The following is a 24,398-nucleotide window of genomic DNA, read 5'->3' on the forward strand; positions in this document are numbered from 1 at the left end:
CCACGCGGTTGCCCTGGCGACTCGCACTATTAGTGTTCCCGGCTCTCTGCTGTCCGTGCCATGGCCACCCAGCAGCCGTGCCGGCCCAAGTCGAAGCCCCCAGCATGTCACTTGCGGTTGCCGCCCGAGCCGCCGCTGAAGCTGAAGGTGGTGGGGCTCTTCAAAAGCTCCAGCTTTCAGGTGTCGAAGACCATCGCTGAGGTAACCCCTCGCCCCAGACGCCGCGCGCACCTCAGCCCCCTGCCGCGGTGTCGCCTGCGCTGGCGGGCGGGGGTCCACGTTCCGTCCTCGGGCTGGATGGGGGCGTAGAGAACAAATGCTGGTAGCAAGGAAGGACGACCTGGAAGAGACTCAGAGCGTGAGCGTTCACGGGGATCCGTAAGGGGAAAATGGTAATTTCGGAACACCTGTGCATTAGTTCACGTGAAATTTTTTATTAGATTATGGATTTACAAAATTCAAAATTACGGAAAAATATTCAAAAGCTCCAGCTTTCAGGACCATCACTGAGGTAACCCGATGCCCTAGATACCACGCGCACCTCAGCCTCCTCGCTGCTGGTTTAAAAAAAAAAAAAAAAAACACTTGTGATTTTTTTAGTACTTTAATTTTGGAAGGGCCTTTCCTTTATAATTTCTTTAGTTGTTTCTGCATTTTAGCAGAACCAGATTCTTTTCAGATTTTTAAGAGATGTCCCAGAAGTGCTGTGAAGAATCCAAGTATGAATTTGTAAACATGTAGAATGATGTAAAGCACCAGGAAACAAACAAATGTAGCCAGGTCAATCATGCCGCAGCACGCCTGCAACCTGGAAGCAGGAAAAAACCTGGGGGTACCGTGGTGAAATACAAGCCCTGAGCCAGCAACTAGTTTGTGCTTGTTTTTTCCAGCTGGAGAGCAAGGGCAGTAGAATTCACCTTCAGAACACACACACACACACACACACACACACACACACACACACACACACACCGCCCCTTGCTTGCTCCAGCATCCAGAGTGAACGTGCTGTCTTGTGTGTGTGTTGGAAGATGAAGGCTTCGTGCTGCCTTCCTTCCTTCCTCCCTTCTCTCTCTCTCTCTTTTTCTGGGTTGACTCTCTTAAGACATTAATATTTCCTGTGGTTGTTCCACACTGCAGGCAAAGTATTTGCAACCTTCCCCCCCCCCCACCCCGCAACCTTTTTTTTTTCTTCCTGGGAAGCTCAATTAGTAAATATGTTAGGTGTTCTGGGACACAGCCTTAGACTTATGTTGAGAAAAACAGTGTGCCCCGGTATGGTAACACAGGCACCCAAAAGGCCAAGATAGGAAGTTGATGGTCAGCCTGGGCTACATAGTTATTAATACCTTGTCTTCATAACAAAGCAAAGTGGTGGACACAGGATATAAGTGTTCTAATCAAACTTTATTGTAGGGGCTGGAGAGATGGCTCAGTGGTTAAGAGCACTGACTGCTCTTCCGAAGGTCCTGAGTTCAAATCCCAGCAACCACATGATGGCTCACAACCATCCTTAACGAGATCTGACTCCCTCTTCTGGAGACAGCTACAGTGTACTTACATATAATAAATAAGTCTTTAAAAAACTTTATTGTAGATACTGAGTTAGACATATATAATTTTGATGTAACATGAAATATAATTCATCTTTTGATTATTTTCAACCATTAAAAGATGCATAATTATGTTTGACTGTCAGTTCTTTCAAAAACTGTTCAGAGCCAGGCGTGGTGGCGCACGCCTTTAATCCCAGCACTCGGGAGGCAGAGGCAGGCAGCCAGCCTGGTCTACAAAGTGAGTTCCAGGACAGCCAGAGCTACACAGAGAAACCTTGTCTCGAAAAACCAAAAACAAAAAAAAAAAATTAAAAAACAAAAAAAAAAAAAACTGTTCAGGAGTTAACTGCTATAGAGGATATTAAGTCAGCAAAACAATGTTTTTAATATTGTAATAATGTAATTTTCCCTTAAGTTTCTGCCTCTTGTGACTATATTCAAATATGAAGATGTATCAATGTAAATTCAGTTCTAGCTTAACTGAGGATATTTGATTATAATCCCAGTATGTTTGTGAGTAATCCCAGATGCTTGATTCATAGATTTTGATTTTTAAAAGGTAAGGATAAATACTAGTATATATTTTAATTTGGATGTAGTCCTTTCTATAACAAATGTGTTGTGAACAAGCATAATAGGGCCTAATTTGAAAACAACTGATCTTATTACTTTAGATAATTCCTTACTTAGAAACAGCAATCATCTTGTAGGATTGTCTGAAACTGAACACAGTCCCATAGGACTGAGAAAAAGTTCCGTTGTTTGGGTACCACAGTCTTAGAAGGCAAGTGGCCAGGTTGCTGTCACCACCTTGCACCCATCCCAGAGTATGATATGCTGTCTGTCACCCAGGCTTTCTCCCTCTTGAAATCATCTCATCTGATAGAGAACTCGAGGCCCATGCCTTTTAGACCACAATGGGGCCTCAAAGCATCATCCTTAGCAATCAAGGTTTGGTTCCCAGCACCATGTCTGCCAGCTTACGACCTCGTAGCGCTGCAGCTCCAGGACATCCAATGGCCTCCAGTCCATAAGCATTCACACTCAGTGAATATTAACCACTTCTCTTCCCAACGCAACTCGCACATACACATCATTTTTAAAAAAGATTTATTTATTTATTATATGTAAGTACACTGCAGCTGTCTTCAGACACACCAGAAGAGGGAGTCAGATCTCCTTACGGATGGTTGTGAGCTACCATGTGGTTGCTGGGACTTGAACTCAGGACCTTCAGAAGAGCAGTCCGGTACTCTTACCCGCTAAGCCATCTCACCAGCCCCCTACACATCATTTTTTTAAAAGTCTGTTTTAGAAGTAATTTTCCCTGTTTCGCACACATGTAAAATGTTTGGCCAAAGCACACTCAGTTCTAAAACCTACCCAGAAGCCCACACTTACTCCTTTCCCTGAAAGGCAAAGCCATAATAGTGCCCTTTTGGTCATTCTCCTTACATGAATAACTTAAAGCAATAATATTTGTTTTTGTTTTTGTTTTTGCTTTTGTTTTTGTTTTGCTACAAATCAAGCACCAATAGATCTACTGAGATCTAACAGCTTACTTTGGGGGAAGGGGGAGTCCTAAAAGAACATATCAAATCCAAAAACCATTGGCATAAACTCATTTACTGAGTTATGTATCAATGTTCTACCATATACCAAATGAAGTAGCAATATAGGAAAACTAAGACGGTAGACCCTCTGGGCACAGGACAGGGCATCTCAGGCAGTGCGGCCTCCATGTGCGGTGTGAAACGCCCTGAAGAGCCCCTAAAGTTGGGGGGAAATGATTTTGACTTTAAAAAGAGAACTTGGGGGCTGACATGATCACGCAGGGAGCAGATTACATGCTGTGCAAGCATGAAGACCTGAGTTCAGATTCCTGGTTCCCATAGGAAGCCAGGTGTGTTGGAGTACATGTATAACCCTTAGCCTGGTAAGGAGAGACGGGCTCTCTGGCCAGCCAGTCTAGCTGACAGCTCCAAGTTGACTGAGAGATCCTGTGTGTGTCAGCAAATCGGACTCCCCATGTGCACCTCCAGTGTACCCCCAAATAAGCGAGTAAATACATAAATGAGAATTTAAACTGTTTTATCTTGAAACCTAGACTTTGAAAGCCAGTTACCCGTACAGATTTGAAGACCCTGTGATAGTTCCTCTTCAAGAATTTGCTTGGGATCAGTTTCTGGAGGAGAAGAAGAGGGTAAGGGATCTGTCTGTCCGCATGGGGGATGTTGGCAAGTACGTGAATTCTTGTGCAGTTTGGGGAAATGACATATCCTGCTGCAATTATTTCTCTTAACTGTGTACTTTCCCTACATTATTTTAATCGTCTTCACAGATATCTTTCCTAAACGGTATACTATTTCCAGGATGTCCTTTTAGGTAGCATGTGAGAGAGATGCATTTTAAACTGTCAGAGATGCTAATTAGCCCTGATGGCTATCCTTCCTTCTTTCTGTGTTGCTTACACTTCCTGTGACACCCTTGACACTCAGCGTACAGTGTCCTGGCCCTTAATCCAGAAAATGTAGGTATGTATATCAGGGATAACAGAGTTGTGTGGGGCTCTTGTCGGAGGAACTCTGCTGGCAGAAGCCACCCTCCCATGAGGCAGCTTGTCTTAGCAGGAGCTTTGTTCTCTAGATTTCTCTTCTAACAGTACTTTTAGGAACCCAGACCTGCCTCAGGACTAGCAGAGCTTGTTTGGACTAGATAGTAGATGAGAGGAGAACTTACTTCTGAGATGCCACCTTCCTGAAATGCTCCCAGATAGTCTCACCTGGAGCCTAGAGGGAGAAGAATGTGGGTACGGCATTTTGACTCAGTCATGTGCCATATGGGAAGGTCGTAGCAAACACTTGTACATAGTGCTCAAGATATGGAGGACATGATTCTAGCATTGGGGGATAGGGAGGAGGAAGACAGTCAGGACCTTCTACAGTGAGCAGTAACCACTGGTTCTGATTTGCCTGGGATACCAGAAGTCCAGTGTTAAACTAAAGCCATGGAAGGAAAGTGGGACTGTTGGCCAATCCTAACAGAAGACATTTCTTTAATTATTAATTTTTATTTATGTGCATGGGTGTTTTGTCTGCACATAAATAAAAATAAATTATGTCTGTGTAACACATGCATGCCTAGTGCCCACGGAGACCAAAAAAGGACACTGGATCTGGGCCTAGTGTTACAGTTGTGAGCACCATGTGGGTGCTAGAAATTGAACCTAGGTCCTCTGGAAGAGCAGCCAGTACTCTTAACCACTGAGCCATCTCTCTAGCCCCTACATAAAATAGTTTTGGAAAGTTTTATAATCTAGTGTATGATATTACCAGCTAGCCTCGCATTGTCTGCCTGCAACGGTCTATGGTTTGTATCCATGTGTAAGGTCGTCTTGCACAGTTCCACCTCCCCCTTACACCCCAGAACCCTCCCCTTCCAGCCCAGGCTACCTTAGATTTGTGTGCACTCTCCTGCTTGCCTTCCCCCTTGGTCTGATGAGGTTTTCTAGTTCAGCATTGCTGCTTTATTTTGTCTCTCTCCTTTCTTCTTTCTCCCACCTCCATACCTATGTGTGTCACCTTAACCTTATTAGTGTCAACCATGTCTGTGTTGAGTATAGAACTTCCTGGTACATTGGGTCCTAGTGAGTCAGTTCCTTAGGTTTTTCTGGCCTTGTGCTTCTGCAGAATATAGTGCTTCCCTCTAGACGCAGCTTCAGGGACTGTGGAAAAGCCTGTCTCTCCACCCATAAACAAACAAACAAGGACAGCATCATAGAAGTTAGTAGCAGAAAGCTCTAGAAAACATCAGAGCCCGGCTGCTGTCTTGAGGCCAGCCAGCACATGTCCTGAAGTGCGTCAGAGACAGAGATAAAGTGTTTACATATGTGTACCTCCTATCATGTTCCCCTGTCTCAGTGAACAAAATGTCCACAGTTCCCTCTCTTGCCACAGGCTTGAGTCTTACGGAATGCAGCAAGAAATCTAAACACACAGGGAAGTGATTCACCGTTGATCATGAACAACTTTGTTCTCTGGTGTGAAAACCTGGAGCAGGTTTTAACAAAGGCACACAAAGCAAGTTAGAGGATAGTAGGGCTCCTCAGAGGAGCCGGCAATACAGCTCGCTGGCAAGTTGAAGGCAAATTGTTGCTCAAACTAGTACTTCTCCAATTCAGTCTTGAGCCCGGCTGACTGATGGGAGCAAAAGGGACAGACAGGGCACTTCTATGTCCCATGGAGAGGGTACATTGATACTTCATGTTGTAGAGAGGAATTTTAAACCCAGATCAGCAGGTAGACACTGCCCCATTCTTTTCTGTTGGCTTATCTTGGATGCTGTCTAGAGAATATCCAAATCTGTCCAACAAAGAGTGACAGTAAATAATGAGGGGAAAGCATGGGAGGGGTGAGGAGAGAGACATTGATACTATGAATCTCAGAGTCAAGGTTGGCTAGAGAAGCAAGTGTGAAACTCGAATGACTGCCTTTGTCTCTACTTGCAAGACAAACTAACCAAAGACAACTAGGGAAGGCATAGTCAGGATGCTGACTCTGTCTCCCAGATGGCTAGCTTTCTGAATAAAGCACAGCTTAAAGATTCAACTCTTATTCCTGATCACTGCAGCGTGTGGTGACAGGCAGCAGGAACTTCATTATTTTTGCTTACAGAACCAGCATTTCCCTGGATTTCACTAGAGATGCAGGATTCTCTTGTCAGCCCATCCCCAGGTCTGGCAATCATATGGGCTCACAAATCAGCTTTCACTATAACTTCCAAATGGCTGCACCAAGTCACTCATGGTTTGCTGGGGCTGGCACTGAGAAACAACAGGCAGGGTCTTCTCAGTGGCCGATGTTTCTCTGACCACAGGGGGCTTAGGAAGTTGATGGCGGCATTGTATGGATGAAGATGAGTTTCATCTTAAATGTAAAAGTGTTGTATAAACAAACTCCTGTTGGCCCCGGGAGGCATTTTCTATTCTCCTCTGTCCAGAATAATCACTGTCCCATGCCTGGGCCCCATATCTTTATTGCACGCACTGGACCTCAAGGAGAGAGATATAGCCATTTCTTCCGAGGTTAAGCACTTCTGGGGCAGCGATTTTACTTCCTCATGATGTCAAACCTTATTTCAGTCCCGTGGATTAACAGTGGTAGGTTGTTACCTACCAGAAAGGCCTGGGCTTATAGCATCCATGCCACTGGCTGGTGAACCTGTGCAGTCATGAAGCCTCATTGACACTTCAGTAAAATAGGTTTTGTCAATGCTCATGCAATAAATGAGAACTGCTGTCTTATTAACTTTAACTAAAGCTGCTTGATTTTGAACAATTCCTTTCATGCTACAATTTCTTAACGGGAAATACTAAGAATTTGATTCCAAAGTTCCTCAGCATTGTCTGTTTCCTGAGTCTTGACTTTAGTTCTGAACATTGAAGTTCTATCCTCTTCCACATACCCCTACCATTCTGCCTTACTTCCTTGAATGTGCACGAGCACACTCAAACATACACACACACACACTCAGTTCTTTGCATTGAAAGCCATGTCTTTCTCAGACCCTCTTCCGCAAATGCACACAGTAAAATGCACCTCATAAATGGAGACAAAGAGTGCATTTAATTCACAAATTAATGCAACAGACACTCTATGTACATATTATTATTATTGTTATTACCAGATTCTATCTGTCTCTGATTACAGTAGTTTAAAGATTGCTTTTTAAGTTATTCTCTTTTCTTCATTATGTTAAGAGTCTCAAAAATGGTAAGGTTTTTTTTTTTTGACAGCAGAATTCTAAAAGATGGTTTTTAAAAACATATTTTTAAGAGATGAAATTCTGGAGTTGGCCGGTCGGGCTATAGAATTCTTGTCAAGCTCTGGTGTGTGGGTTTAGCAGTTGTCTCCTTCTGTCATTATTTCCCCTTTCCCTGTAGGAACTGAAGGGTGAAACCTGGGTCTATTCCTCCTATGTGATGTGTTTTGTTAATGATCAACTCCTGGGTAACGCATTTGATCTGAAGAAGTGGGCCCAGAAGGTATGGGATGTGATCGATATTCGGCCCTCTGCTCTGTATGAGGCGCTGACTCTGGACTATGCCACGACGTTCTTAAAAGACACCAAGGCAAGTTACACAGATTTCTAATAGAACTTTCCATCATTTGTATTGGTTCGTCATCAATCGTTGATTTATTCACAAAGTAGATACATGGGACAAGGGATTAAGGTGTAACCCCCAGGGACCTTATTAAGGCAGTTACAAAGGATTATGGGTTCAGGTTTTGGCTGAATCTTTGTTATTATATAATTATTAAATATTCTAGTGATTATTATTTTTATTATTATTAAATATTATCAAGAATCTTTATATCAAGGCATGTGTACCACGCTATGCTTCAGTGATATGTAGGTTCTGGGGGGTTGAACTCAGGTCATCAGGGCTGTATGGTACGTAAAAGATTTACCTGCTGAGCCACATGTGTGCAGGCGCCCTCAGAGGCTAGAAGAGGGCTGAAATGAAAGGCTTTTGTGAGGCCCTTGATGTGGGTCCTGAAAACTGAATTTGTGTCCTCTGAAAGAGCAGCCAGTTTGTTTCATCTCTGAGTCATCTCTCCAGCCCTGGCCCTGAAATATTTTAATTAGTCTTTTCTAACAGCTACGTGAGAGCTACTGCATTGAGATGACATCTGAAGTATGAAAAGTGGGAACTAAGATTAACAAGCAGCACCTGAGGAGTTTAGCTGAACAACAGGATGAGGGCAGTTTAAAGCAGGAAAGAATTGGCAACAGCTGTAGTGGCAAAGATTGATAGGAAGCATGAGTTTCATCAGAGACAGACAGACAGACAGACAGAGCAGGGAAGGATGGTGTCCCAGTCTGCTTTCTGTAGTAAATGCCATGACCCAACAACAACTTGGGAATGAAGGGATTTATTTGGTCTATGGTCCATCTTCAAGTGAAGGCAGGGCAGGAGCTTGAGGCAGCAACCAAGAGGCAGGAACTGATGCTGGCCAGCATTGTGGAGGGATGCTGCTCACTAGCTTGCTCCCCCTAGCTCGCTCAGCTACCTTTCTTGTACAGTCCAGGATGGCATTGCTCACATTGAGCCGGGTTTCCTCCAGTGATTAGCAATTAAGAAAACACCCCACAGATATGCCCACAGGTCAATATGATCAAGGCATTTCCTCAAGTGAGGCTCCATCTTCCCAGGTATGTATAGGCTTGTGTTACACTGACAAAAACTTATCCAGGACAAAGATTTAAAAAGAAAAAAGAAACCTTTGATGTAGTAACCTCTGCTCATGCTGGCCTGTGCCCGCAGAATGACCCACTGCTAGGTAGGACCTGAGTTGTGCAGAGGCAAAGACTTTGTCTCATGGGCCCTGGTTTAACTACTGCCTTGAACAGGAATGGAACATACTGGTACCTAGTGTCTGGTTGAATAAACAGTGCACTCAGAGAGACAGGAGTCCCGAGACACACGGTGTTCCCAGGAGTGTCAGTAGCAATAAGGAGAGAACAAGAGCCCAAGCCACCGTCTGGGTGTCAGCGGTGTGACGCTACTGTGACTGCCTCAAGAAACAAGATGGCTATTGCAGTGCTGCTGACTCTCACCGTTCACGGGGAAGCTGGGGAAACGGCTTTAGAGAAGAGTTAGGGAACAAGGGAGGTCAAATACCAGGGAAATGGCCAGCGCCATCCATGCCAGAGGAACGTGTGGCCAGGATGCCACCCCAGGTTCATCAGGCATGAGTCGTGGGTTCAGGCTGCCACCCTCAACATGGAGAGTTGGATCTTTACAATACGTCCCGAACCCCAGGACTTCAGAGCACTTGTCTGGCAAGTCTAGGCCATGTCTCTAACCTGAGAACTAGGTCCCTGAACATTCTAGCAGTGCTTGTGAAATAACACTGGGTCATTGCCCAGATAGGAAGGATGGTTGGATGTTACATAGGTTCGGAAACCCAGCAGCAGATGCTAAAGAAAACAGGCCAGCCTATGGTTTACTGTCCATTCTAAACCAGAGGTTTTTTGTTTTGGTTTGGTTTTTGGTTTTTCGAAACAGGGTTTATTGCCCTGGCTGTCCTGGAACTCACTCTGTAGACCAGGCTGGCCTTGAATTCAGAAATCCGCCGGCCTCTGCCTCCCAAGTTCTGGGATAAAAGGCATGTGCCACCACACCCGGCTAAACCAGAGATTTTTATCCACAAGGAAAATAGTCTAACAGAGCTTCTCCCAGCCCATGAGGGTGTGATAGAGCTGTGCCAAAGCAAGCTGCTAGCAGGGAGGGCATTTGGAAGGCGCTGTAGTGACATATGCTAGGAAGAGGGACAGTGTGAACCGATTGGTGGCATTGACAATGAGGGACCTACATTCCTGAGGAAAGACTTAAGCACTTGTACAGAGGATTCTCTTGTTGAACCAAAGCAAGGATCATGTCTGTTTCCAGGTTGGAATGTCATGCTAGACATGTAGTTTGTGTGTTTGGCTCCTGGTGACTGGGATGTTGCGTTCATTTGTTTCTCTTCAAGAGCATTTGTCTAACTATCTTTGGTTTGGTTTGTTTTGGTTTGGTTTTTCCTTTTGGTTGTTATTTTTAAAATAGGAACTACATGTAGCCCAGGCTAGCTACAAACTAGAGATCTCCCTGCCTCTTTAGAGCTGGTATTAGAGATGAGTTCCACTAAACTCATCCAGCATTATCTGTTTCTGACAGCCATATAAATAATCAATTGATCATCTTTATTTTAGGCAAGTTAGTTATGCCTAGATAGACTTTAATTCAACGGTAATTTCCAACATAGCCTCTTGTTCATTCTAAGCCTGTGAGGTTTATTTAGACCTCCTGTTCTTTAGCGACAGCAGTTCTCTTCCCAGAAGCTAAGAGTCTCAAACAAATTAATTATAATTATCTAGGCACATGTAATCCTGTATTATTGCCTGTAACCCCAGCTCTCCAGAGGCTGAGACAGGAGGATTTTTATGAGTTCAGGGTCAGCCTGGGCTATGGCCTTTAAATGAATTCCCGACCAATCTGGGTTGGACAGTGAGGTACTGTCTGAAAAAAAATAACAGAGAAGAATGTTAATTATACTTACTCTGCTCTTAACCCTTCCACGCTGGACGCCAGGCAACACAAGTGTTAATGTTTTAACTAAAAAATTTAAACGGTCAGAGTATTTTTAAAGAAATATGTGATTCCCAGATTCTTTCTTTTTTCTTTTTCTTTTTCTTCTTTTTTTTTTCCTGTGTGTGGTTTTTTGTTTTTTTTTTTGTTTTTTTTTGTTTTTTTTTTCGAGACAGGGTTTCTCTGTGTAGCCCTGGCTGTCCTTTGTAGACCAGGCTGGCCTCGAACTCAGAAATCCGCCTGCCTCTGCCTCCCAAGTGCTGGGATTAAAGGCATGCGCCACCACCGCCCAGCTGATTCCCAGATTCTTGAGGAAGAAGACAAGACAAGTTATGGACTGCACTAATTAAGTTAGTTTTCTGTTATACGACAGTGATGGCCAAGTCTGAAATACACTCCATTAGATGTATGGCTGACCCTAAGAGATAAGGGGGATAAAGACTAAGGTATTCGTTTTGGATGTCTTTTTATTTTGTTTTGTTTTTGAAACAGTGAGTTACTCCGTAGCTCAGGCTAGCCTGAAACTCACAATATAGCCCGGTTTGTCTTTGGATTCACAGCACTCCTCCTGCCTCAGCTTTACAAATGTTGGGATTACAGACAGGAACCTTCATGACCAATTTTGGATGCCCTCTTACAGGGCTAGGCAAGGCCTCAGAAACAGTTATGTCTGCGGGGAAGTGCTGCACCACGTGACAGGAGAGGACTGTGGCACAGGAGAGGATGAATGGAGAGAACCAGAAAGCATATCCTCTTCTCGTTCCTGCCTGTGTAGCCAAAACCACAGTGGGAACAGTGGCCTTAATTTCCCAGTCGGAATGGGTGTGGCTTGGCTCTCGCTGGTCTCCACAGTCTCTGAAAATCCAGGACACAGTAACCAACTCCATGACACTCACTTGGATCTTTTCCCAAACCTACTCAGAAGAGTACAAAAGAATCCCTAGTTTGTTCCTTTCCCCAGGAGGACTGTCCCCTGTTCTTTTCCACTCTGAGCTCTGGACTTTGTGACCTGCTAGGCCATGGTAAGTTAATACTGTTCACCACTGAGAGGATTTTTAACTAGTATGTAATGCGGGTTATAAAGACTTGGTAAAATAAAATTTAAAATTCCTTTAAGTCATTAATTTTACTGTTGAGTTTTCTACAGGTATCATGGTTTAGCTTGTATTTGCTGTATTGTGGTTAAAATCTTATCACTGAAAAGAATGCCCTTTTTTTTTTTTTAACATTTCTAAAACTTTCTTACACAACACTGACCTCCATTGTTTTTTCTCCCTGATTTTAATAGCATGATTTTGTGTACTTGGACATCTGTATTGATCTTTCTCCAATTGGAAGACTGATTTTTGAAGTAAGAGAATTTTGCTATCTTTTTCAAATAGGTTTTAAAGGCGTCTGTAACTGATGAAGTATGGAGTAATCTTCGAAACCTTTCATCTTTATTTTATAGCTGTATTGTGATGCATGTCCCAGAACATGTACGAATTTTCAGGTCTTGTGCACAGGAACGTCAGGATTTTCTGAGAGAGGCACAAAGCTTCATTACAAAGATTCGATTTTTCATCGAGTAGTTCAGAATGGTTGGATACAAGGAGGAGGTGAGCTGAAAACTAAAACTAAATACGTTCCCAGACTTTCACGCATTTACCTTTAGAGAGTTCATAAAGAGTTAGGCCTGGCCTCCAAGTTGCCTCTACCTCCTGAATGCTGGTATTAAAGGTGTGCACTAACAAACCTGGCTGGATCTACTTGTGTGTGTCTATGTGTGAGGGTGGGTAGGGTGCCTGCGGGTTTGTATGCACATGTGCAGAGGCCAGAGGTCAACCTTAGGTACCATTCCTCAGGAGATGCTTCCCTCGTCTGTTGAGATGGGGTGTCTTACTGTAATTGGTGCTTGCCAGTTAAGCCAGGGTGACTGGACAGTGAGCTCCAGGATCCACGGGATCTCCAGCCTATGCCAACCTGCTTCCTTTTTCTGTGGATGGTGAGGATGAAACTCAGGTCTTCAGAAAACACTTTACCAAGTGAGCTACCTTCCCAGCACCTAGAGAATCTAGTTTTACTCGTGTTCAAAGGGAATTGAATAGATAGCTCTGTGGTGAAGAGCCCTTGTTCTTGCAGAGGACCTGGATTCAATTCCTAGCATTGAGATAGCAGCTCACAGCTGTCCATAACTCCAGCTCTAGAATGAACATAGACATAGACATATGTGTGAGCATATGGGGTGCATGCCTTAAATCCCAGCACTGAGGAAGCAGATTTCTGTGACTTTAAGGCCATCCTGATCTACAAAGTAAGTTCCAAAACAGGCAACATTGTTACACTGAGAAAACCCCGTCTTGAAAGAACTTTCCCCATTTTGTTTGCTCAGTTTAATCTTCCCAGTCCTCGGAAAAGCAAAGTGAAACCCAAAGAAGTAAGTGGATCATCTGTGTGAGCATTTTCTTTACGTTGTGACCATACGATAATTTAATATTTTTCAAAGGTTTTCCATTATAACGTACTGAATCGATAACCATCGAAATGATTGCAGGCTAACGTGAAGTGATCGTCGAGTGTTTTCAATTGGTCACCTTACTCTAGATGTAAGATGTAGGCAGAATCAAACCTAAGGCGCCTGCTCTTTGTCGCCACTGCACTCTGATCTGGCTGTTGTCATTTCTTAGATATAGTACAGGGACGCGGAGACGACGGAGAGTCTATTTATGGACCAACGTTTGAAGGTAGGTAGCTTTCAAGTTTGTCAGTCATGCTAACTGATTATTCAAACTTAAAAGAATTCAAATAAGACAATTGGTGATAATATCTAGTAGAAACGAGATGTTTTTAAAGTGTAGCTTTGTCTTACTGGCACTGGAGATGTAGTTGAGTTGGTAGTATGTCTGCTTGCCTAGCATGCATGAACTGTGGGATTAATCTCTAGGCCACGTCAACTGCGTATGGTGGATCCTGCTTGTAATCCCAGCACTGATGAGGTAGAGGCAGGATGATCAGGAGTCCAAGGTCATCCTCAGATATGTAGAGTTTGAAGCTAACTTGGGCTACGTGAGACTGTCTCAACTGTCTGTTGGTCCAGCCCACAGAGGCTTTGTCTACACATTCACTGGCCTGTTTCTTTAGGACAAATCCCAGTGTACTGAATAGCTTCCTCTTATTGTACCAGGTGGTAGGAATGGTATTAAGGATTACTAGAATGGTGGCAAAATGCCAACAAAGCCAATTTGAAGAGGCTGTCACTCATCAAAGATATGGGAATTTGACCTCCAGAAAAAATAGTAATTGCAATTGGTTAGAGGCCAACATATATTTTAAACCCACAACTTCAGAATGATACTGAATTATAAAATAATCTAACTGGTTCCCTTTGGAGGAATGATAGAAAAAGAGTTCATTATCTTGGGGCTAGAGAGATGGCTCTGTGTTTAAGAGTGCATAGTGCTTTTAGCAAGGCTCTGATTTCGGTTCCCAGTACCCATATCAGGTAGCTCACGGCCACCTATAACTCCAGCTCTAAGGATCCAGTGCCCTCTTCTAGACTGCATGGATACTCTCACACACATGCACATATACATATATTTAAATAAAAATAAATATTTTCTAAAAAACTATCTTGAAAACTGAGGTAGTTAAACATCTATTTGTCCTCTGTGTGAAATATATCAGTCTATAGGTAAAGAGAAGTGTCTAAGCTAGATATGGCCTCACACATTTAATCCCCAAACTCAGGAGGCAGAAGTAGGCAGATCGCTGTGGTCAGCTTGTTCTACAGAGTAAGTTCCAGGATGGCCAGAGCTACATAGTGAGATCTATCTCAAAAATAACATTAAGATAGATAGATATTTAGATAGATACTTAAGTGGATAGACAGACAGATACTAAATAAAAGAGAGAATCTCTGTATAAAGTATTCCAGAGGCTGGAGAAATGGTTCAGTGGGCAAGAGCACCTGCCGCCTAAGCGTGAAGACCTGAGTTTGGATTCTAGCACCATAGAAAAAGCTGGGCATGGTTGTATGTGCCTGTATTACATGTGTGTGGGGGGTACTGGGGCTACTACGGCCAGCTTAGTTCCAGGTTCAATAAGAGACACCCTGGCTTAAAGAAACAAACTGAAGAGTGGTAGAACAAGACACCCAGTGCCTTCTTCTGTCCCTGTCTTAGTCACTGCTCTGTTGCTGTGAAGAGACACCGTGACCAAAGCAACGCTTACTGAAGAAGCATTGACTTGGGAGCTTTCTTAGAGTTTTAGAGGGTTAGTCCATCATCATCACAGTGGGGAGCAGGTAGCTGGCATGGGCTATCAAAACCTCAAACCCCACTCCCAGCAACACACTTACTCCTACAAGGCCACATGGCCTAATCTTTCAAATAATCTATGAACTGATGATTAAACATCTAAATATACCAGTCCATAGGGACAATACTCAGTCAAACCTCCATAGTCCTCTGTAAGCTTGTACACAGGTTCAGGTACCTGTACATGTTGCCTGCACATAAGGAGTGTGTTCTCTCTTTCTCCCTCCCTCCCTCTCCCTCTCCCTCCCCCTCCCCCTCCCTCCCTCCCTCCCCTCACCGTAGTTAATAAGTGAGAAAGAAATACTACAGTAGAGCAGCTTTTTCTGGCCACGGAGAGACATAGGTGTGGGCCTTTGTTGCATTGACCCCTCTGAACATCACGGAGACAAAGACAGCAGAAGTTCTGTGCCTCTGTTGATCTATTAAAAGGCTGCACTACCAAGGGGTGGGGCAAGCCCCTGCATTCAGCTATAGTCAGTTCCATTACAGTGTGATATAGTCCAAAGAAATCTCCTTATTGGTGAGATGGCATGGCAGTAATAGTGCTCACTGTGTAGCCCAGGCTAGCTGTGTTCAGCCCCTAGAACCCATGCTAGAAGGAGAGGCCAGTTCCAAAATGTTGTCCTCTGACCTTTGCATGCCATGTGTGGCACATATGCACACAAACACACATACGGACACAACATATTTTAAATCCTTTACAGAAAGCATATTTTCTCTCTCTCTCTCTCTCTCATACACAGAGAGAGACACACACACACACACACACACACACACACACACACACACACACACACACTATTTTACATCCTTTTACAGAAAGTATCAGGGGTGGAGAGATGGTTTGGTGCTAGGAGCACGGGATGCTCTTACAGACAACCTTGGATTGCATCCAAGCACAAGTGCCTGGAGCTCCAGCTCAGGAGATCTAATGCCCTCTTGTGGCCTTTGTGGATATCAGACATACACACAAAATCAGACCAGAAGAGGGCATCAGATCCCTTTACAGATGGTTGTGAGCCACCGTGTGGTTGCTCAGAATTGAATTCAGGACCTCTGGAAGAGCAATCGGTGTTCTTAACCGCTGAGCCATCTCTCCAGCCCTTGTCCTTAAGTTTCATCAGTGGCATATTAAAGCACAGGAGACGGCTGGATGAGATCTCAGATCCCTAGCAACCCTCGTAAAAGCTGCACTGTCTTGGCAATCTTTCTCTGATTTAGCACTAAGAAGGCAGAGACAAGGGATCGTCAGAGCAAGCTGGACAGCTAGGCTTACCAAATCAGTGAGCTCTGGGTTCACTGAGTTACCTACCTTACTATATATAGTGGGGGTTCACACTTACCTCAACCTCTGGCCTCTGCATACAGTTTTATGTAACTACATAACTACTATAATAAATATAGGCTTTGCCTTGAAAACTACTGTTTGTAGAGGTGGGTCTGCGAAGAGTTCTGTGAGTCAGGCAGGCCTTGAAATTGTAACCTTTCTTCCTTAGTTTGAGGCCCAGCTATCTAGGTAGCTATGTGTTAACTAATTAAGCTAGCATTGAACCTACCACCTTCTACATCCTAGGTTAGGTACCTGACTGCTGAGCTAAATCACCAAGTCAGAACCTTATAGTCAGTGGATAACGGCTTTGTCGTGCCCCACTTGATTTAGTACATCTGAACTTTGAGGCTGTTAGCCATGTTTCTGTGACGAGCTATCTGACCAAAGCATTTAGGGGAGGGGAGGCAGGGCTTGTTTGGCTCACAGCTGGAAGGTGTGGTCCAGTATGGCAGGGAAGGCGTGGCAGCAGCAGAGAGGTGAATTTGATGCTCAGCCCCCCAGTGCTGTCGCCTTAAGAGTGACTACTCCCTGTTCAGTTAAACCTTTCTGGAAACATCTCCTGGACACTCCCCGAGCTGCATTTTCAAGGTGATTGAAAATCCTGTCAAGTTGGCAATGAGATTAATTATCACAGTAACAAATGTGGGGATGAGATTGCTAAAAATGGTGTTCCTCAGCAGCTCTCTGTTCTTTTCCCGGGTAACTTTACACATCTGCACTTATACACCCCAAACCACCCTTTCCCTCAAAAGGCAACCACAGGAGACTGGAGATGAAAGTGGTTTTGAGTATGAGAGGCAATAAGCACAGACTGCTTTCTTTATCATAAATATGTAGGAGCACACCTGAGACAGTAATGGGACAGGGGTCCTAGGACTATAGCCACGAGTCAGGGGTCCTGCTCACAGAGGACAGGAAGCACCGTGTAAACTGTAGAGACCGGTGACTCCACTGTATTTAAGGACTGTGACAGAGCTCTGTGTAAGAGCTGCAGGCGGGCCAGACCTGTGATGGATTTCAGAAAGGCTCATACTGCTCACATTAGTTGTCTGAGCGAAGCTGCACTGCCGAACAACCCAGGCAGTTTGTTGCCGTTTACTGTGAGCTTCGAGTATGCCAAGGACAGTAGTTTTTAAGCTGTGTAAACACAAATGAACTAATGTTCAAGTAGTAGTTCTAGTAAGAGTTTACAGCTTTAAAAAAGTTTGCTTAAATATTTGAAAGTAATTTAAACTAATAGGGATGTTTACAGTTTGGAGTGTGACAGCGCCTGTTACCAAGGCTTTCTTTGTTCCTTACACACTGTGATTGTTGTAAGTGATATAGATTCTTCAGTGATCCTGATTACTCTTCCCTAGATGAAAACTTCTCGATTCCTCACAATAAGAGGGGAGTTCTTGGAATGGTCAATAAGGGCCATCACACCAATGGGTCACAGTTCTACATCACACTACAAGCAGCTCCCTACCTGGATAAAAAATATGTGGCTTTTGGGTATGTATATGACAGGTTTTTCTGTATTTATAGTCGTACATATAAAATGTTGCCCAAAATATTTGCATGATTATTGTGCATAGTCTATGATTAGCCAAAGATAGGACTAAAAGCAAAAATAATAGACACATTTAGCAATAAAGAGTTATAACCACCTTGTTATCCATAAAATACAGAAACTAGGACTGGCAAGATGGCTCAGTGGGTAAAGATGCTTGCTGCACAATTCTGATGATATGAGTTCAATTCCCAGAACTCACATAAAGGTGGAAGGAAATCCAACTTCATAAAAATTGTCCTCTGATTTCAACACACGTACCATGGTATACACACCATGCACATGAATCATACATATACACATACACACACACACAATTTTTAAATACAGGAATTAAACACAGCTTTGGTAATGATCTGTCTACTCATCTATCTGTCTTTCTATATGTACCTACCTACCCACATACCTATAATAATTACTAGACTATTAGTAAGAAGCCCATTAGTTTGTGGGCCACCGTGGGTAACGGATAGACTTTCCATGTCCCCTGTGTTCTGTTCTCTGCTGGACCCACGAGGACACAAGCAGCCTGTCTTTCCTGTGGTGCTGTGGATCATTTCTGCAATTCACGAATGACGTTCATATCACTGTCCACTTCAACTGAACAGGCCTTTACTTTACTGCTTTCTGTGGGAAGAGTAGGAAACTAATGTTCTTCCAAAAGCTCGCTCTCTCTCTGTCTCTCTCTCTCTGTCTCTCTGTCTCTCTCTCTGTGTGTGTGTGTGTGTGTGTGTGTGTGTGTGTGTATGTGTCTTTTGGCTATGTGTGTATGTGTTTTTTGGCTTTTTTTTTTTTTTTTTGGACAGGGTCTCTCTCACAAGAGACCCTTATTATATAGCCCTGGCTGTCCTGGAACTCATTCTACAGACCAGGTTGGCCTCAAACTTACAGATCCTCCTGTCTCTGCCTCTCCAGTGCATGTACTAAAGGCATGTGTTGAAAATGCATGCTTGAATTAATTTTATATGCAAATAACTTTATCTCTTCTCGGATCATTTAAACATCCTCTTTCATCTTGCTGATGTTCCTCACCCCTCAACCCCATTACAGCCGCCTTTCCCAGACACAAATGGGACCTCATAAAACTGCAATGCACCCATTACCACCGGCCCCTACAGGCATGCACAGCGGACAGCCAGTACAGCACTCCTCACTGCCCCTCATGCCCCACACCCTTTCTCAGCCATCAGTTTTGCTATATTCTTGATTCATTCAGTAAGAGTCTTATGGGCTACCTGCCATCTGCTGTTACTAATGGTTAGAGTGACAAGACACAGGCCTGATTCTCAGAGACATTAGACCCCACAGAAAGAACCCCACCAAAACCAAAGAAGCAAAGAAAGCGCAGGGTTGCATCTGCTCTATTTGGAAGGCTTGAAGTGGGTTAAGATTACATCCCCAAGTTCCAGAGTAAAAGCCAACATCAATCCTTATGATCCTTATGTGAAAAGATTCCTTGGCTGTCCTTGGGGAAGAACCTATTTATTGTCAACGCCACTCTTGGCCTCAGGGAGGCAGTGTGTCCCTTTTATTGTTTCAGCTGACCTTGCCCCTGAACTCTGGAAACAGTAGTTTCAGTCAGGTTGGAATATCTCCCCAGGACCCCACACAACACAGAGGGAGCTGGAGAGAAGTAATAACAAACTAGGCAACTAGTCTTGTTGGGGTGGATGAGATACACCTTCCTGCCCGGGGAGCTGCTGCTTCCCTGGGACCTAACATTTCAGCTTCTAGAAGCCCACGTGCGGTTAGCAAGGCCTGGAGAACGGAAGTTTCCTGTCTATCCAAGGCGAGTCCTCTAGTGAGGTGACGTTAGGACTGCCTACCAGGAGACAGTGCAGCAATCCACAGCATGGCCTTGCCCAGGGTCCCTCATGGGGAAAGAATTAAAACTGCAAGCTTGTAAGATCTCCATGCATACACAGGGTAGAAGTGTCAGGAAGAGTGAGTTGGGAATGGTGCTGGGGTCCAGTTCCAGAGGGTCGTAGGTGGGAAGGGACAGGAAAAGCTATGTGAGCTGGGTAGCTAAAGTGAAGAAGAACATTAGCCACATAGAGGAAGAAAAAATTACAGTGAATCAAATCAATTTTTAGAATGAATAAGGAGTGCTTACAGTGCCCTAAAGAACAAGAAACAAGCATGCCTATAGCTCAGCTGGGCTAGCTAGAATGTGAAGCCCAAGGGAGAATAGAGATAGACTGGAGAAACGGGATAAACAAGGTCCATTGGGCTGTAGGTGCTATGCATGCTTCAGGGTGTGGACTTTTTCCAAAGATGACGAGGAACTATGGAAGACTTATAAATTCTGAGCAACTTGAGTGGCCCATTGAGAAGATTTCTGTAGAAGTCAAGAGTAAACAGGAAGAGAATGAGAGTGTATCGAGTCCAGTTGGGAAGGTCTAAGTCATGATCGGTACAGATGAAACTCTTACCTATAGCACAAGCAGTTCAGGCAAGCTGGAGGGAGGGAGGGAGCAAATGCCAATGATATTCAGGTTACAGTCATGGAGTTTGATGACTCAAGATGTTGAAGGTGAGGGCATAGCAGGGTCTGGACCAGTGATGTACTTTCTGAAATGATGGCAATTTATAGTCTCCACTGCCCTGTTCAGCAGCAGGTATCAGACACCCATGGCCACTGAACACGTGAAATGTGACCAGAGCAACTAAGAAAACATACTTATTTGAGAGAGAGAGAGATGCTGTGCATGCTGATGCCAGGAGAGAGCATTGGATTCCTGGGTGTAGACTTAGAGGTGGTTGTGAGCCTTCCAGCAGGAAAGAGCACGGAACTCTGGGTCTGCGCAAGAGCAAGTGCTCTTAACTACTGAACCATCGTTTAAATCCCCAGTTCTAAATGCATTTAATACTCACCTATTGTCACTGCTAGGTCTATAGTAACTCCTAGGGTTTCAGAACTGGATAATAAGGAGATGGTATCACCTACCATGAGTGCCACAAGAGGAGGATTTACAAGAGATCAGTTGTGGCTGGCTAAGTTGCATTTAAGATTAGTACCTAGGCCAGGTGTGGGGAAACTAGGAAAGAGATGTTTAAGCAGCTCAGGGCTGGATGTACATCTAGAAGCAGTCTGATTGGTACCTGAGCTGAAGTCAGTCCCTAATGTCACCACCCTCCAACAGTCCCTGGACTTGTGCTCATCTTGTTCCTTTCTGTCTCCCTTCAGTCTGATGAAATCCTGTTCACGGATTAGGTCCTAGATTGTGGCAGATGGCTTCTTGAGCCTCTGGCACATTGTGAACAACTTAAAGCAGCAACGTGGTCTTGCATATCTTGTACCCCAATCCTCATCCCAGTAGAGGGGCACATTCAGTCTGTGTGAGACCTGATTGGAAAAAGGCTTCCTGCCTTCCCTCATTAGACAGTGAATCTGCATTTATCTTCTGCTCACATGGACTTGTGTTGACGTTCGTCTTCACCCATCTCCTCTTGCTGTCACAGCTCCACAGACTGGGCAGTCTAAGAGCATGATTCTGGGCATCTGGGGAAGGCTTGTAGACTGTCATAACATGAAGATAACTAACTCAGTCCTGTGAAAACCATGGGCCGTTCATGAGGGCAGAATCCTAATGATCTGGTCACCTCTCAAACCGCCCCACTTGGAGGAAGCATTTCAATAGCAACCTGTGTCAGAGCTTCCAACTGGGATGACAAAATGAAGCCCAGATGCAGATGAAGAGGATGCATGTGTGCTCATGGTTGGCACTGGTCACATCTGTCAAGGTTTATATAATAGAACCTGTCCCCACTCCTATCTGCTACTGACCCAACGCAGGCAATGGCAGAGACACCAGTCTGTGTCTAGGCCTGTCTCCATACCTCATTCTGATAGGTTTGTATGGGTTTTTGTTTGTTTTTGCGTATATGTGTTACAAGTTGATGTTTGTGTAGCTATGTGCACGTGTGTCTTGATGCACTTGCTTGTGTCTGAATGTGCATGTGGCTTCCTGTCTCCACCATATTTTTAATTTTTTAATTAAATTGATCTAAACATCCAGTTAATAGGTAATGAGTTGCAGAACCAACATATCCCTATGAGAAGTTCACTTTAAGTATGGTGATATCAATGGACTAAAAGGTAATGTTAGTCAGGGGCTGGGGAGATGGCTGAGCAGTTAAGAGTGAGCTGTACTACTCTTGCAGAGGACCTGAGTTCTATGGTCTAACTTTAGGGCCAGTGAGATCTGATGCTTCTGGCTTCCAAGATTCCCTGGGTACACACATGTGCACAAACCCACATAGGTATCTAAAGTTAATAAAGAGAAAGTTGGACGACTTGGATTTTGCATTGATTCTGCGATTTGACACCAAAGATATGCGCAATGCAAGAAAAAAAATAGGTGAACATTATTGGGACTGCAACAACATTAAAACCTTGTGCATCAAAGGGCACCATCGAGAAAGTAAAAGGACAACCTACACCAACAGCGTGCGGATAAATAAAAAACACCCTCAGGCATGGGGGATGCAGCCTAGGTGGCTGAGTGCTTGCATGTATACATGAGGCCCCTGGGGGCCATCTCCAGCATCCCGGCATGAACCTGAAAGGCTTAGCTGTATTAGATGCATGCATCTTACCTTTAGAGACACTCGTAGACCCTGGAGCTCACCAGTGTGGCGTCAACTGGCTGGCCAAAGAACTGCAAGGATCACTCGGCCTGTCTCACCTATCACCAACCCAACTCTGGGGTTATACACATGTCTGCTATATCTGACTTGTATGTAAGCATTAGGGCTCCTAGCCTAGACCCTCATGTTTGTGTGTAGGCACTTCACCAAGTGAGCCATCTCCACAGTTTTCATGCCACTGTCTTCTAGCGGAAGACATCAAAAGTCTAGCATCACTCAGGGGTTGTAGCTCGAGGCCAGCAAGTGTCTGCAGAGCCCAGACTAGCATGGGCTTGAGCCCTTATTTGCGTACCCAGTGGGTGGTGGTTGAGGTGCTTAGTAGGTGCCAGGCTTTAAGCAAAAGTATACCTCTGTCCTTAAGGAAGAACCTGAAGTTAATAAAAAGAAATAGCCGGGCAGTGGTGGCGCACGCCTTTGGGAGGCAGAGGCAGGTAGATTTCTGAGTTCGAGGCCAGCCTGGTCTACAGAGTGAGTTCCAGGACAGCCAGGGCTATACAGAGAAACCCTGTCTCAAAAACCCCAAAAATAAATAAATAAAAGATTTTCGGGCCAGTGAGGTGGCTTGGTGGGTAAAAAGCACTTGTCACACAAGCCTGATGATCTGTGTTTGATTCCTGGACCCCATGGTGGGAGGAGAGAAGCTCCTCCTCCTGAAAATTGTCCTCTTACCTACACATGCACACCTGCACATTCTCACACGCACACACATGCACACCTGCACACACACACACACACCTGCACACACACACATGCACACCTGCACACACACACACACCTGCACACTCACACACACACACCTGCACACTCACACACGCACACACATGCACACCTACACACACACAATGCACACCTGCACACTCGCACACCTGCACACTCACACAAACACACCTACACACATGCACACATGCACACTCTCACACACACACACATGCACACCTGCACACTCACACACACATGCACACCTGCACACTCACACACACAAGGAGAGGGGGAGGAAGGGAGAGTAGTATTAAATGTAAATGTAAGGAAAACTATTTCACCCTTGTAAGCAGCATTAATGATGAGGGGAACCTAGTATAAGTCTGAATGGCTGAAACTCTTTCCCAGGACTCTAAAGACTGAGATGAGAGCTGAAGGTAGGCCAGGAGATGGCTGGGCAGGGGGACGGGGACGGCTATGGCTGGAAGGTACCAGATAGTTAAAGTACTGGAAGCCCATCTGTGTGGAGCAGATGAAGACATCCCTGAAGGGCAGGGGAAGGCAGAACAGGCAGGCTTGGTGGGGCACAGGAGGGGTTCTGGTCTTCATCTTCAGCTCCTGAGGAAATACTGAAGGCTTTCAAGCAGGGAGGTGGCATCAGATTGGTGTTTCTGACACTTCGCTCCTGACTGCAGTGGGGAAGAAGGTTGCCAGGAGATGGAGAGGCAGGCACCAGAGCAAATGCAGGGAAGCAGGCGAAAAGCTGCAGCAGCAAGCAGCTCCAAGCACTAGTCACTGCCTGAATAGTGGTGTGGGCATATGGGCAGCAATGTGGCACACCTAGAGCCATTAGGTAAATAGTATCTACAAGTGGGGTTACTTTGTGACAGCCTTAGCTATAGTTGGGTGGGACCCCATGTGTGATGGATTGTAAGCAGAATGTGGAAATTCATGACTGACCACACTTTTATTCCCTCCTATGCAGGCAATTAATCGAAGGAGCCCACGTCCTTAAGCAACTAGAATTAGTCCCCACAGAGAACGAAAGACCATTGCTTCTTTGCAGTATTGCTGACAGTGGAGTTCTTTACACATGATTTTCATGCCAATCTCATTTGCTGTGGTGCTTTATTGCTGTGCATTTGATCAGCTGTTTTATATTTAATTAAATGGTGCTTGATAA

General features: G+C 44.6%; 1 protein-coding gene across 2 annotated transcripts; it reads left to right on the forward strand.

Moving 5' to 3' along the window:
• The first annotated feature begins 10 nt into the window (after positions 1 to 10).
• Ppil6 (peptidylprolyl isomerase like 6) lies at positions 11 to 24,398 on the forward strand. Of its 2 annotated transcripts, XM_021175007.1 has the most exons (8): positions 11 to 201; positions 3,664 to 3,759; positions 7,498 to 7,686; positions 11,978 to 12,040; positions 12,140 to 12,287; positions 13,356 to 13,412; positions 17,673 to 17,808; positions 24,201 to 24,398. In XM_021175007.1, the coding sequence occupies exons 1-8, from the start codon at positions 61 to 63 to the stop codon at positions 24,310 to 24,312; spliced, it is 942 nt and encodes a 313-aa protein (XP_021030666.1). In that variant the 5' UTR covers positions 11 to 60; the 3' UTR covers positions 24,313 to 24,398. The 2 variants fall into 2 exon arrangements, with proteins under 2 accessions (XP_021030666.1, XP_021030667.1); XM_021175008.1 differs by lacking the exon at positions 13,356 to 13,412 and having other exon boundaries at positions 24,201 to 24,385.

This window comes from Mus caroli, chromosome 10, assembly GCF_900094665.2.
Source record: "Mus caroli chromosome 10, CAROLI_EIJ_v1.1, whole genome shotgun sequence".
NCBI classification, from domain to species: domain Eukaryota; kingdom Metazoa; phylum Chordata; class Mammalia; order Rodentia; family Muridae; genus Mus; species Mus caroli.

Bases quoted from the DNA above. Each gene is read 5' to 3' on its own strand.
- Ppil6 (XM_021175007.1), top strand. From the start codon at position 61: ATGGCCACCCAGCAGCCGTGCCGGCCCAAGTCGAAGCCCCCAGCATGT. The intron at 3,760-7,497 runs GTAAGGGATCTG...CTTTCCCTGTAG, and splicing joins TTCTGGAGGAGAAGAAGAGG to GAACTGAAGGGTGAAACCTG. The intron at 13,413-17,672 runs GTAGGTAGCTTT...ACTCTTCCCTAG, and splicing joins TTATGGACCAACGTTTGAAG to ATGAAAACTTCTCGATTCCT.